The sequence below is a fragment of the Fonsecaea erecta genome (genome assembly GCF_001651985.1).
Source record: "Fonsecaea erecta strain CBS 125763 chromosome Unknown Scaff2, whole genome shotgun sequence".
Lineage (NCBI taxonomy): Eukaryota > Fungi > Ascomycota > Eurotiomycetes > Chaetothyriales > Herpotrichiellaceae > Fonsecaea > Fonsecaea erecta.
In genome coordinates, this window is record NW_017387245.1 from 1774466 (window position 1) to 1788628 (window position 14163).

The following is a 14163-nucleotide window of genomic DNA, read 5'->3' on the forward strand; positions in this document are numbered from 1 at the left end:
CATCCCACGGCCGAAGCCTCGTCCGAAGCTCAAATCGGTCGAACCTGAATGCGACCGAGTTAAAAGCGATACGAGCGAGCCCCAAGCTCTGGAGTGGTGAAGAGTTGTCGGAGTTACCTACCTGGGCATGGAATATGTTTCTCTCGCTGCTCCATTCCCTCTCACTCCGTCAATGGGACACAGGCAAGAAACTCACCGAGCAGTCGGCTCCAATTCTCTCCGACTGCCAGCCCCGTATTTCGACTAACCACGACTCGTATTCCCCATTGGTCCGTGGTGAGTTCGCTATACCTCAAATGTGGACTCATGACTAGTACAGCCATCTACATCTGGTCCCTGTCTTGTTGTACGAAAGATGGCCGCACGGCGTGGAGCAAAGAAGTCTATGTTCACATGTGGTTTTTGGTCCGTTGCCCAGTCTGGCAATGAGTGTCGGATATAGAGATCCAAGGTCCGAAAAGCAGGCCAAGCAGGAACCCATGGGTGAGGTTTCTATGTGCGAAGACCCTGTCACTTTAATTGGGATGAGGCAGCTGGTATGTCTATATATACGCACACCACCGGCGACGCCATGTGTAAAGTTGATTTCTGGTATTCAACACAGACAAAGAATCTCAACCCACCAACTGTTCCCCTTTTTCAGCCACCGATATCACTCTAACTTGGGACATTTCTCCCGTTGGTCTTGGTCCGGTCCTCTTTCTTGAAACGAAAGACTCCGTTGCAACGACGCTTCCGCCATGGCACAACAGCAGTACGCCAAGGACCAGCCACAAGGTTACAAGAACTATGTGGAAAACATTGCAATCGTCGGAGTACGCAGGCACCCCCCCAATGCTATCCATTCATTTCCCTTCTTGCATCACCGAGACTGACGACACCTCTCGCAAACAGGCAGGAGGCCAGGTGGGCGAATACATCGCGCGCGCGCTCCTCCAGACAGGCAAGCACCGGCTCACGGCCATCACACGCGCCGACTCGACCAGCACCGTGCCGGAGGGCATGACGGTGAAGAAGGTCAACTACGACGAGCCCTCGACGCTGGTGGATGCGCTGCGGGGCCAGGACGTGCTGATCATCACGATGGCAGTGACGGCGCCGCAGGACACGGAGACGAAGCTGATCGACGCCGCGGCGGCCGCGGGCGTGCCCTGGGTCCTCCCCAACGAGTACAGCAGCGACCCGCGCAACACGGCGCTGCAGCACGAGATCATCATCGGCGACGCCAAGGATGCCACGCGGCGGCACATCGAAGCGCGCGGCGTCAGCGCCTGGATCAGCTTCACCTGCAGCTTCTGGTACGAGTACTCGCTGGCCGCGTCGCCGGCGAGCTACGGCTTCGACTTCGCCACCAAGACCGTCACGCTCTACGACGACGGCAACACCAAGATCAACACCACCACGTGGCTGCAGTGCGGGCGCGCCGCGGCGGCGCTGCTCAGCCTGCCAATCCTGCCCCAGGACGCGTCCGACACGGGCCCCACGCTGTCCATGTTCCGCAACGACGTGCTGTACGTGTCGTCGTTCCGGGTCAGCCAGCGCGACATGCTGGCGTCGGTGCTGCGGGTGACGGGGGACCGCGAGGCGGACTGGACGATCACGCACGAGGACGTCAAGGAGCGGTACCGGGCCGGCGTGGAGGGCATGAAGTCCGGCACCGGCGGCCGCTTGGCCTTCATGCAGATGCTGTACGCCCGCGTCTTCTTCCCCAACGGCGACGGCGACTACGAGTCCAAGTACGGCCTGCACAACGACCTCCTAGGCCTGCCCAAGGAGGATCTCGATGAGGCTACCAAGAGAGCCGTCGATCTGGCAGCCAAAGGTGGGCCTTTCGCCCAGCGCCGTTAAGAAAAGTTTATGGCAGTTTTGAGTGAGTCAGGTCTGTTGGATCGACGACACAATAAACATCCACTCAGATGCATGTATCTAGCCGTATGCCAGAGTCTCAGCGAGCCCTCGTGGTATTTCGCTCCAAATCCAGAGAAACTTAACCATGGTTGATGGGCAGCCCATGTTGGAAAACTTTCATTTCTCTCGCCGCCGGGCCTATGTTCTGATGTGCCTTGTCTCTCAATCGACATCCAGGGCCCGGAAAAGAAGCATGCCCCTATCCTGCCTTCCATGCTAGTGCCAGGCACGCTCAATGTGTAGGTGAAAATCCTCCTGATGGAGAAGGGGAAACACCCCCATCCCATCCAGTATAGCATGCCGCAGCTCCATTCATCGAAAACCAAGTCTGCAGAAATGCAAGAATGCTGGCCCCGTCCTAACCCTATATCCCTGGGATCCTTGACCCTTTTTACCACTCCACCCCAAATGCCTCGCCCAACAACTCCTTGATCGTCCCGACCAGCCCCTCGGGCCCACTCCTCTCCAACGTCCCGGAGGGGACCTTGACGAAGCGCATGGGCGTGCCGTCCCCGGCCCTGCCGCGCGCTTCGACCAGCCGGCGCATCTCCTCGCCCTCTTCGTCGCTGAAGCCGCCGCCCACGATCACGCCTTCGGGCGCCGGGTGCAGCGTGTCGAGCAGCAGGGCGAAATTGTCCAGCGAGTACGTCCGCCGCGGCTCGATCTTGGTCAGGATCGCGCACCATGTGAAGTGTGGCGCCAGCTTGGTCTGCAGCTTCAACGCCATATCGCGGTGCGCCCCTAGGCAGAGGAGGCGGTGGGGCTCGGGTTTGAGGAGCGAGCAGGAGCGAGCCATGGTCGATAGATAGATAGACAGACAGATAGACGGATAGATGGATGGGTAGGAAGACGATTAGAAGGATGAAAGGAGGTTTGTGGTATGAGACTGAGACCCAGTTGGTGCAAAGAGATGCTAATTTTCTCTTTCGGGGAAAGGGAGGCAGGCAGGCAGGTAGTATTCCTTGATGGTGAATTGGATTGGACTGAGGAGTAGACTCATGGTTTTCGAAGGAGGATGGGGGAGGCTGTGTGTATTTATATGTTTTGGGAAAGCAAGCGTATAGTAAGTAGTAGTTTCATACAACAATCATCAATTGTCCCGACTGGACTCCCTTTCGTCTTCCCTGCTGAAGCATTCCATTGCGCCGTGCGTGTGACTGGGTCGAATGTGATTGGTCCACGGACAACGTCATCGTTTCCTCCAGGTTTTAAGAAATGAATCGCCGACGTCTTCACGCTGCTTCATGCGGCGATCAGGGTCAGACGCCTCGGTCTCCGAACCGGTTCCATAAACCGACTGGGACATAACATAACATAGTTCAAGGGGAGGGATACTGCGTCGTGTTGGAAATAGGTAGAGTGTCACTGACATCATCTGTTTCTCATAAGGCTTTAAAGAGTGGTCAATCAAGTCATACATCCGCTGTGGACGATCCGACGCCAGGGACTGCCTGATGGCAAGGGCACAACAACTTCGACTGGTTGACGAACATGGCCGGTGGCACGAGAATCTCTGACCTGTCCTTCAATGTGGTTGATACGGCAGAACCGACATAGCACTCACCTTCGGGGGTGTAGCCAGGCACATTGTCCTGCACTCAATGCTGTGATCTTCCGGGATGCTTGATTTCAGGGAACCCTGCAATAGCAGAATCCGGACGTTTGACATGGTGCGTATGCAAAGATTGGAGATTCAATCCAAACGAGACTTGCTGACTCGATGGTATTCCACAGAGATGGGTCAAAATCAGGGACAGCAGCACCCAGAATGGCACTTCCACGGTAGTGCCTGAAAGGTCTCAGTTGTCAGACTGAACACGGCCTCACTTACAATCAAAGCGAACTGTCTCGCAAAAACCGGCAGAGTCTCTCGATTGAATAAGTTACTCGAGCCTCTAGCAAGAGAACAAGAGAAGTGTGGGAAGACGAGGGCAGACCGCAAAAAGATCGAGGCTGTCTAGAGCAAGCAGTAGCACGCAGCACAACTCAACCCGGCTTCAGTGTCTCTTCCTTGCCCTCTCTCTCTCTCTCTCTCTCTCTCTCTCTCTCTCTCTCTCTCTCTCTCTCTCTCTCTCTATTCGTAATCACGAACAACACCGGACGACCAATCTTCTTTGAGTTCCCAGTCCACGGTTTTATGGTCATGATCCCTCACGTCAGGAAGTGTTCAACTCTTGCAACAATTCCCGCACCTCGCCCAGATCGCCCTGGCTCTTCCTCTCATTGTAGATGGCCGCGATCAGGCTGCTGTCGATGTTGGGGAACTCACGCTGGAGCTGCGCCTGGATTCGGTCGTCCTCAGTCTGCGGCGCGTTCGCCTCGTACTGCTGCATGTGCTCGACCTGTTCGGCCCGGTCGCTCTGCTGCGCCAGCAGCTGTTCCGTTTCGGAGCGATTGATCCCTTGTGCCGGTGCAGGCGCGGTTGATTGGTAGTGTTGCTGCGGTTGCTGTTGTGGATACTGCTGCTGTGGCTGGCTCTGCGAAGACCGGGACTGGTAGTAGGACTGTGCTGCGTCTCGGTTCTGTTGCGGAGGGGAGTTCTGAGAAGTATAAGGATTTCCCTGGCTCTCGGCGCTGGCCCAGGGGTTGTTATTCGACGACATCCTGCCACTGGTGCGCGACACAGGCTGTTGCCGTTGTTGCTGCTGTGGCGATGGCGTGAGAATCTGTTCGACTCTGCCCACACGGCCGTCGGTCAATTTGACCTTGATCCCTCGAGGGTGGTTGTGGCGGGTGAGCAGTTGCGAGACCGTGCCTTGCACTTGTCGTCCGGTCCTTTGGTCGGCTTTGAGGACGATGGAGACGAGTTGGCCCGGCTTCAGCTGCGACAGCTGCGTGACTGGCATAAACTGGAAGAGGATCTAATGGATGAGGGAATAAATGATGTTCGCAGTCTGGAAGACGCAGGCGGCACAGTTTCGAAGTGAGATTGAAACGCGTTTGAGGGTGGCATGTCGCCGCTTTCAACACGATGACGTATAATGCCACCTGCCAAGCAGATTATCAAAAACAGGACAGTCTGACAGAGTTAGTCTTTTACTCAATGTGAGCTTACTGGGGAAGAGGATTGTGTCAGACAGGGCCTCTTCGCCCTCTGATTAATTGGGGTCTTCAAAGCGGCGCAGGCTCTAGCTCTTCTTAGCCGAGGCTGATATATATCACCCATCTTGCTCTCTCTCCCTGCTCTGTACCATGGATCCCCGGACAAGGTGTCAGCATGGATGAGCACATCCGCGGGCAAAGGGCTCAGCCATGACAGCGCACTTATCTGAGGCTCAGGCCGTGCCGGAAGTTGACATTCTCTTCCTGGGCAGCCCCGGAGTCGGCAAAGCCACCTTCCTGTCGTAAGTACCCGCCCACCATCCTCGTCGATTTGCTCGCAGATGGCTGGGTCTTTTGCCCCCGACTTCTACTCCTACGTCCGACTTCAGTATGGAAGCTCAAACTGTGGAGCCACCCCGCGCAGACAGCTGGAACACATCCGCGACGGCAAGCTCGATCAATCAGCCCCGAGAAAGCGAGTCTTTGCCCCCGTCGGCCCAGTGACCTTCGATGTCACGTTGTTCCGGCGGCCGTACCAGTTCCGCATCCACCCCTCGACATCGTCGCTGTTCATCGACCCGTTCCCGCCGGCCCCGGCGTTCGCCATCATCGCCTTCGCCATCTCGTCCCGTGAGTCGCTGCATAATGCCCAGCATTACTGGCGCAAGCAGCTGTCCCTCCACTACCATGACGTCGAGCACGCCATTCCCGTCATGCTGCTGGGCCTGAAGCGGGATGAACGCACCGACCAGAGGGCCGAAGACGGGTCGTACGAGTGTGTTATGCCACAGGAAGGGCTGCGCGCCGCCCAGGAGATGCACTGTGATCGCTACGCAGAGTGTAGTGCCTTGACGGGCGAGTTGATGTGGGAGGTATTGGAAGACATCACCCGGACGGCTGCGAAAACTACGACTGAAAGTGGTGGGTTGAGCGGTGCCAATAGTTGTTCTGTGATGTGAAAGGGACAAAGACTGAGTTGATGCCTCCAACAAAAAAACGAACTGGCAATTCAAAGGCAATTTTATGTAGTCAAGAATGTGTTGTAATCTACCCTTTTGGCAGATTGATATGCTGCTTCCGACCCGCAACGCCATGCAAAGATCCAATCGAACGTAGGAACCAAGCCCGCCTCGTTAACGGAATCCTCAAAGGACAGCCGTAGATATCGTCCCCTGTGCCCTTCGACGGCTGTATGTCCCGTCTTCTCCCATCTGTAGGGAAATTCTTAAAATAATGCCTCTAAACAGCAACAGCACGCCAACCCGGCCAATATTCCTGTGCAGATACCTGGCCCATCGCCGCTTCGATCCCTCTGATATATGACCGGCTGCGGCTGACCGTTCCAGCCCGGAGGCGGTGGCCCGTATCCAGGGCCGCCATAGTAGCCCTGCGGCGGCGGCGGCCCACCGTAGTAACCCTGGTTCATGCCGCGGCTGGCATCGTACTGTTGCTGGTAGTTAGGGTCGTAGGCCATTTGGGGAGGAGGGGACTGGAAGCCTGTCTGGCTGTGGTTGGGGTACTGCGCGGGTGGAGGGTATTGAGGAGGCTCATATTTGTCGGCCATGGCGGAGTTCGGGCTCTTTTTGATGTCGGTGATTCGAGGTGCTGGTCCCTCGCGAGCTCGCAGAAAAGTTCGGGAGATGGGTTTAATCAATGTCGATCTGGACTTTGTTGCTTCTGGTGTTTATCGAGCAAGACGCTGAGCTTGTTCTCGGGCGATGGTTCGGCGCTGAATTTCGCTGGAACCCTGTGCGACAGGCTCCTCTTTCTATTGCCGTAAGAGAGACGAATGGGACACGAATTTGTTGCTTGGTGATGAAGAGAACAGTGAGAAGAGAAGATAACAACCACCGATCAAGTGAAGTGATAAGGAAGACTACTCTACCACGAACCAAACCTAAGTCATTCAGCGCATTGCCTCGGACTGTGAGACGCGGGAAGCAACCGTTGCGAATTGCGACACGTAATAGCGAGTCTTGGGACCCTCGGGGGTGACTTGGCTCAGCCACTGCAACTCTGTCTCCCATTGTTCTTGCTCTTCCTTCCTCTTGTGGGCATACTTGATCAGATACAGAGTGACAGAGGGAAAAGTATAGCAGGTTGGACAGCTGAACACAAAGAACGATGCGAATGTAACTCAGTATAAGGTATGAGTCGCTGTGGGAAGGAAGTTGCTCATGTATCGATCTGTGGCTTCGAGGCATCACTAGTCGAGACACAAGACCCGGCTAGACCTAGTTCAGCCAATGCTTGCGACAGAGTTTGAGGCGCAGTTCATGAACCAGATGTGGCGTCAATTTTATGGTTCCTCAGCACATTGGTGACACGTCAACAACATCTGTGGATGTCGGTGGTACCGGTGGTGTTTGATGGTGTGGCTGACCGACGACGTTGCTCAGCTCAGCCGGAACAGTGCCTGGTGTGCTGAGGCTGAGGCGAGAAATACAACAACACTGGTGACATGTCTGACTTCCATGACGGCATCATCTCAAGCAGCACACTTGGAAGTGGTATAAATGGCTCTTTCCGAGAAGCATTGATGCCTGGTTGCAATCTTGTCAAGATCTGTGGGCGTCGCCATCAGTCCACAGACAGAGTGTAAAATGGGATCCGCAAGATCCCCATGCACCCAGAAAAGAAACCAAGTGATCGATCGACAAGGCTGCAACCAGTAAGGGCAACGGGGTATAGACCATGTCTGGCGAGCTGGTTCGCATCTTGCCAACGAGGCTGACTTTGCTCTCATCCTAGCCTGGAGCATGTCTCGACCTCCACACGCACACACTGCGACACTCCGTTGTTTCTGAGCGTTCTATCAGGCTGCAACTCACTCACGTCCCCATTGCCTGAATTGTTAATCCAAAGACTCTGGGCCTCACTCTCTTGACTCTGAGGCCAGCGTGAGCAGCAGGAAAGTTGGGTCCCGTTGGAATTGCGCGCCAACACAGTGAGAAGACTTCGACGCATTGCCTTTTGACGAATGCTCCGAAGTTACCTATTCTTCTTCTTCTCCTTCTCTTCCGCCATCCAGTCTCCAGCCAGAGTGAAACACATACCTTATACATGGAGCGGCTCGACCTGTGTTCTCCATATACACCAACTGAGCACTCTCACTCCCTCGGAGCCTCGTCTGGCTTACCTTTCTGTAGCAACATTACAACTACTGGCAAGACTGCGTCTAGAGAGACTTGAGTCAGGTGATGCTCGGCGTAATCTTCCGACTTCCTATCTAATCCTCCCTCGATGACGACTGTCCGAGAGATGATTGCATACCAATGTTTCCTATCAACCACTCTGAGGTGGGTACTGAACAACATCAACAAAGCACGGGCCGCAGACTCGGCGACTGATGCACCGGCGAGAGCCTGGGCTTTCGCAGAGCAGTCATGGGAGACAGCGCGTCGCCGAGCAAGGCGGCCGAAGCAGGAAGGACTGTTCCTGACTGGATGAATGGCCATGCAGGCCCCAAGCGGGAATCACCACCCATCCTTCCAGACAAACCCCCCATTCCTGGTTTTGTATGCGGCATTTTTGCCATGTGCCAGCCAACCAGTTGGATGAGGCTTTGCTTGGTGGCTCGACAGAGGGTTGGGCTTCGGCCTTAGCAACTTGATGCCTGACTGGTGTCGTGGGGAAGGTGTTGACATGTTGCCAATCGCGGCGCGGTCGTATTTCCAAGCATCCAGACCACGTTGGCAAAGAGTCTGTCTGCTGTTCCGCTGCTCCGGAAGTTCATCCGAGCAGAAAGGAACCATTTACCATCCGCACCCTGGTTGGATGGAGAACTTCCTTCGCTGGATGGATGATGACTGGATTCAGGTCCGGTAACATGCCAACAACCTTTGGCAGCACACATTCACACCCTTCTTTGCCAGCCACCAGGAATGGGACCTGGCTATACGTGGATTGACCTTTAACTCGTCTCCAGCCAATCGCAGATATGCTGACATTGATAACCGGAGCTTGGTTTTCAAATGACAGATAACACAAAGGAAGAGACCAATACAGCGGCCACATGATTATTGACCGGTATCGTTCTCCGGGCAGCTGAATACTTCAATTTGGCACCTGCGAAGTCGTCCACAACTGCTGAACTTGCCCGACTATGTGACAGAAGTTGGAGCGGCTGCCTACTCGTCGAGCACCTCTCAGGTAACTGGATAGAGAAGCGCCGAGATGCCAACCTGATCTTCCCAATGCGGCCATTGATCAGACTGATCCGTGCCTCCACCCCTCGACATAGGTAAATATGGATTGCCGCTCTAGAGATGGACACTGTCATTAGAAGACTACATGTCTGACACGGGCCGCAAAGAAGTGAATGAGAGATCGAACGGGTCGTCAAGCAGAGGCTGGATAGAGAGTCGTTCGTAGCGCGGCTCGCTTCGGAAGAGTATCGTTCACAATTGGACGAAAGCCAAATCCAAAAAAGACTTACCAGAGTCCATGGAGATGTTCGAGAAACTGGACTTTTCCAGCATAGGAAGCTCGGTTTGGAGGACATGTTCTGGTAAAAAGCCACTGGCTGAATAATGGCCCGTTCTGGCGCATGACTCGAGCATGTGTGGTGGCGGTGTTCACCAACATGGCCCCAACTCATAGCCACTGGTCGTGCATTGCCTTTGCGGCTTTCTGTCAGTCATGTCGGGTACGCCAGGACATCAGTGTCCCTCCTAGGAACACTCCCCCTTCTGGAACAGGCGGTCGGGCTTCTCGTTTCGCTGCTGACTTCAGCGGCAGATTGCATTCAGATGGTCAGCATTTGAGCAGTAGGTACATCATGACTTCGGCAACCCTTCCTGAGGGAACCGACTCGCCCCAGTTTTTTCCTGGGTTGAAACACCATGGGATCGATCACCTTGATGTGCAACCTTTTGGCGTCCCACATGCACGAGCTGACGTAGAGCTGAGTATCGTCAGAAATATCCCCATTCTCGATGTGATTGGCCGTCAGGTCCATCAGTGACACAATGCCCAACCCGTCGAGACGGGATTAGGGGACAGGGACCTCGTGTCGAGAGTGTCATTGGAAGGGCTATTGAGCCCTCGTGGGCGGTGATCAATCAGGGTTGAAGCAGAAAAGGTCCTTTGTCTCCGCTGTTGCCCCTCTCTGCTCCCTTTGATCCAATGATCATATGCATGGGTTGCTGCAGGAGTCGTTCTTTGGGTATTCAAGAGCATCCATGCAGTTAAGCCAGGACTGGAAACAACGCTTGTGTGTGCCACAGACTACGCCTGGCATGCCGGCACGGTGCCTGTCCTTGTGCTCAAAGTTCCATAGGTCGATCGCTGGAGGGCAGCAAGCGTCCAAGCTCCTGCATAAGATCGTTCTTAATGGAGGGACACATCGGATTCTGATGGGTGGTTTTATTCTTAGCGGTAGTTCAGCGCGTGCCCAGAGTGGAGGGGCTATTTCTCCGAAATATTTGGGTTAGACTTATTTCCAGATGGTCTGTTTCGCCCTCGCAACGGACCTGGGCATCCTTTCTCCAGGTGGTGGGTAGACGGGACCCCAAAGTTGGAGTACCCGAAATCCTGTTCGGCGATTCGTAGAGGTAGGGACGGCCAAGGTTCATCTGGATTGTAGATGCAGGTGAAGCTGCCGTCCACCTTGCAGTAGTGGGTGGCAAATATCTGAGAGTTTTTTCATCTGGCCAACCGTGAGGTGGCAGGTGGATGGGCATGCTGCGAAAGAAAGTCAGCAAAGATGGACAGAGCGGGGCAAGGAGAAGGAATAAGGCAGCCAATGCATCCTGGCAGAGCCGAGAGGCTGACGCATGCGCTGTCAAGCTCGAAGGCTGGAACAGAAGGGGCTTGCATTAGTGACCACCCCAGCGGCACGGTCGGGGCGAAAGCTGCCTCGCAGGCTGGGTTCAGTTGGGTTGCATGGCAAGGGACAATGTCGTCAGGAATGGAAGCCGCGGGAGAGGGCGGCCACAAGCCACTCCCAGCTGAATGGTTGGTGGGAGATATCGACACTGATCGGACGGGTCGATGGATGGGATAGAGGTTAGACAGAGATGGGGGGCAAATGTTGGGCGATGTGAAGGAGAACAACTTCCCCTTCTTTGCCACCTCCCAACTACACAGCATCGGGAAAGGTCACCACCGACCACGTGCGCCACGTCACGTGACTACCAAACGTGGCGACAGCGAGGTCGAGCTGAACTGAAAAGACCGCGAGATTTGGTTGCGAACAATTGGGTAAATCTCCAAATGGCGCCAGTAGGAAACCATCCACTTCAATATTTGTTCTTAGCAGGTTCAAGCTATTTACAGTAACCATTCAAGCCGGGGCCGTGGACACGAGAATGCGAAAGGAAGCCCGTGTTGTTCATTCGAAAATGGACAGAACGCGAAACATAGTTTGTGAAATCCTCGGATTCAGGTGGCCACAGCCGGCTTGAACAGTCGTCCTAGGGTATGATCCTTCGGGTAGGAGTTGCAAAAGCAATCCTTCTGGAACAATAACAATGACAAAAAAACCTCCCCAATATCCCAACATGTCGTCTCGCGCCAGCACTTGGTTTGAGAGACAGCGACTCTTGCAAAGGCGCCTTTCCTCCTGGGTTTTCTCTTATCCGATGACTCTCAACGCTAAACATTCTCCGACACACACGCGCGCGCACACACACAATGGAAAAAATCCGCGGTCTAGGAGAGACGCCGACAATATGCGCTTGACCTTCTTCTGTAAAATTGCATCGCCTCGTGGCTTTTTCCTGAAAAATCCAGTCCAATCCGGTAAAACAGTTTTTTGTTGTAAAAGTAGTAATCGTAAATCGACCACCTGGGTATCCAAAGGGGGTATGAAAACACCAATCGTAACACCGTTAACTCGTTACAGCATCGACCAGGTTGCTGCGCAACGTATGTAAAACATTTTGGTGAAATTAAAAGGCGGCAACCGAGGGAACAAAATTCGGTTGCGGGTAGAAAGGCTTTTCGTGCTCGTTCAGCGGAATAACGTTGCCATAAAAGTTGAAGACAGGTGGTTGTATACGTTGGCCAGCATCATGGAACGGAGCCTCGGATTCGTATCCAGAATCCGTGGAAAGGGAAGAACAAGACGAACTCTGCTTGGAGGCAGGTTCAAACAAGGACCACTCCGAGGGTTGAGGTTGGAAATGTTGTTGCGGAGACGGGGAGGCGGGTGGCGAGGGTGGGAGAGCCATGTTGGCGCAATCCATCGGATCCACGTAGTCGTAGGGAGACGCGGGAGGCGACGGGGGAAGAGTGTTGTACGAGTTGGCCGTCAACCTCGGGCAGTTGAGGATCAATTCGCGGAGCTCTTGGAGGGTAATCCTCTTGTGTGGGTCACACTCGAAGATGCGTCTCAAGATCATGTTCAGCTCGGGGGAGATGGGCAAGATCGAGCTGAGGAACTTGGGGTCCTTTAAGAAGGCACGGAACGTGGAATCATCCGGGGATGCCTTCTTCCAGGGATTGCGACCACAGGTCAAGTTCACGAGGATAACGCCAAGGCTCCAGACGTCGTTGGGTGCAGCGGCATAGCGGGCATACGGCCGTGTTGGCGCTTGTTGACATTCTGCGAGCATCAGTATCCTGTCTTCTGATTGCCGGAGGGTAGCATTGGACATACCTGGGGACATATAGAACGTGGACCCACATCCGAAGTCCGACGTGATGGAATCCGTGGTGGCAAGCCCAAAGTCGGCGAGTTTGACGGTGTGGCCGTTGTTGGTCACCAAGATGTTCTCAGGCTTGAGGTCCCTGTGGTAGATCCCGATGGAATGGCAGTACTGAACGGCATCCAAAATTTGCAAGAAAGCATGCTTGGCCAGCTGGTCGTCGCCCACAAATCGGCCATGTTCGGTGATGTTGGAGAACAGGTCGCCTTCGGGGCAGAACTCAATCACCACAAACGTGCAGTCCGGGCTCTCCAAGATGCGAAGCAGGGACACAACATTGGGATGTTGGCTGGCTTGGTGGTGCAGGGCAATCTCGCGCCGTTGGAAACGTCGTTGTCTGGGATCCAATCCAACTTTGGGGAGGGCCTTCACGGCATAGGGGATGTTTGTGAGTCTGTCGATGGCCTGGTAGACCACTCCATAAGCGCCAATTCCTAGGATAGAGACCAGTTCGAGTCGTCCGGCTAAAACACACCCCAATCGGTCCTCTGGTGCAAGGCAAGTCGCGAGTTGAGGGGACGATGGTGGCGTCAATAGCATTATTGGGAGAGCCCAAAAGTAACGGAGTACTTGGTCAAGGAAAAGGGAGGAGTCGAACAAGACCAAAAAGAACAGTTCAAAACATGGGTCCAGAAGAGTTCCAGAGACGTGTTTTGAAACGAAGAGAAAAGTGGCCAGTCCCTGGAGTACGGAGTCTGTGTAGGTCCAATGGATTATGGTGTTGGTGGTCGGCTTGGATGTCGAGCAGTAAAGGAAAGACCAGAAGGTGTATGAGGATACAAAGTGGTACAGCAGAGAGCAGATGTAGAGATATGGAAGAAGAGGGAGAGAGGTCCAAGGCGGGATGTTGGATGGTTTTGTGGTTGGTGGTGGTGTTGAACGCGAGTAGGTGTATCAAGGTATAGAGGCAATATTATGTCCTTTTAGGTATGACGGACGTTGTACTCGAAGAGAGCCCATTGCGAGCATGGCGAACATGGCAAGCGTCGACGCACGGACCGTCTACACTCATGCCACCCATGTCGGTGGGGCAAAAACGCCGTCAGAACCTGGTCATAAGATGCTGCGAATAGAACGCCAGGAAGGGAGAGGACCCACATCGATGCGTCAAAGTTCGCAAACCCTGGACTCGTAGTCTGACGCTGGGAACGCTGGATGACGAGCTTGCCGTGAGCAGTTTTGGTTTAGGCCAGAGGAAGCAAGACGAGGCGGGCACCTTCTGGCAGGAGACACGGGCAGAAGTGGGTTGCAGGCTCTTGAGTTGGTGGAAAAGTGGGCGATGAGCGGATCACCAAGTGGCTGGGCGCATTTCTTGTCACCACCGACCATAGATCAGCGTTCCTTGCGAGACCGAACGCCAGCGCTAGCATATCGACCAGTAGCTGCTCGCCCTGACGGGAACAGCCCAGCATCCCAATCACCAACTCTCCCATTTTTTGGTGTGCCTGCAGGGTTGGGTGCCCACCACCTTGAGGAGAAGGCGAAATTCGACATGGTCATGCCGGAGGCACAGTTGTTTTGGGCTGCTGGGCTGGCAAAGTCCTTGGGTTGCCATTTCCCA

At 54.5% G+C, this 14163-nt stretch overlaps 6 protein-coding genes across 6 annotated transcripts; 2 read left to right on the plus strand and 4 right to left on the minus strand.

Annotated features, from left to right (window-relative positions):
• Positions 1-740: 740 nt before the first annotated feature.
• Positions 741-1848, plus strand: AYL99_02401 (hypothetical protein; the record flags this gene model as incomplete). The annotated part of the gene is made up of 2 exons (XM_018833917.1): positions 741-815; positions 895-1848. The coding sequence occupies 2 exons, from the start codon at positions 741-743 to the stop codon at positions 1846-1848; spliced, it is 1029 nt and encodes a 342-aa protein (XP_018696541.1).
• Positions 1849-2299: 451 nt separating this feature from the next.
• On the minus strand, positions 2300-2704 carry AYL99_02402 (hypothetical protein; the record flags this gene model as incomplete). Its single annotated transcript, XM_018833918.1, has 1 exon — positions 2300-2704. The coding sequence occupies one exon, from the start codon at positions 2702-2704 to the stop codon at positions 2300-2302; it is 405 nt and encodes a 134-aa protein (XP_018696542.1).
• A 1360-nt stretch (positions 2705-4064) lies between these two features.
• AYL99_02403 (hypothetical protein) lies at positions 4065-4754 on the minus strand (the record flags this gene model as incomplete). The annotated part of the gene is made up of 1 exon (XM_018833919.1): positions 4065-4754. One exon carries the CDS (start codon positions 4752-4754, stop codon positions 4065-4067), a length of 690 nt encoding a protein of 229 aa, XP_018696543.1.
• A 537-nt stretch (positions 4755-5291) lies between these two features.
• AYL99_02404 (hypothetical protein) lies at positions 5292-5909 on the plus strand (the record flags this gene model as incomplete). Its single annotated transcript, XM_018833920.1, has 1 exon — positions 5292-5909. The coding sequence occupies one exon, from the start codon at positions 5292-5294 to the stop codon at positions 5907-5909; it is 618 nt and encodes a 205-aa protein (XP_018696544.1).
• A 266-nt stretch (positions 5910-6175) lies between these two features.
• Positions 6176-6514, minus strand: AYL99_02405 (hypothetical protein; the record flags this gene model as incomplete). The annotated part of the gene is made up of 1 exon (XM_018833921.1): positions 6176-6514. One exon carries the CDS (start codon positions 6512-6514, stop codon positions 6176-6178), a length of 339 nt encoding a protein of 112 aa, XP_018696545.1.
• Positions 6515-11843: 5329 nt separating this feature from the next.
• AYL99_02406 (hypothetical protein) lies at positions 11844-13142 on the minus strand (the record flags this gene model as incomplete). The annotated part of the gene is made up of 2 exons (XM_018833922.1): positions 11844-12499; positions 12554-13142. The coding sequence occupies 2 exons, from the start codon at positions 13140-13142 to the stop codon at positions 11844-11846; spliced, it is 1245 nt and encodes a 414-aa protein (XP_018696546.1).
• Between the last annotated feature and the right edge of the window lie 1021 nt (positions 13143-14163).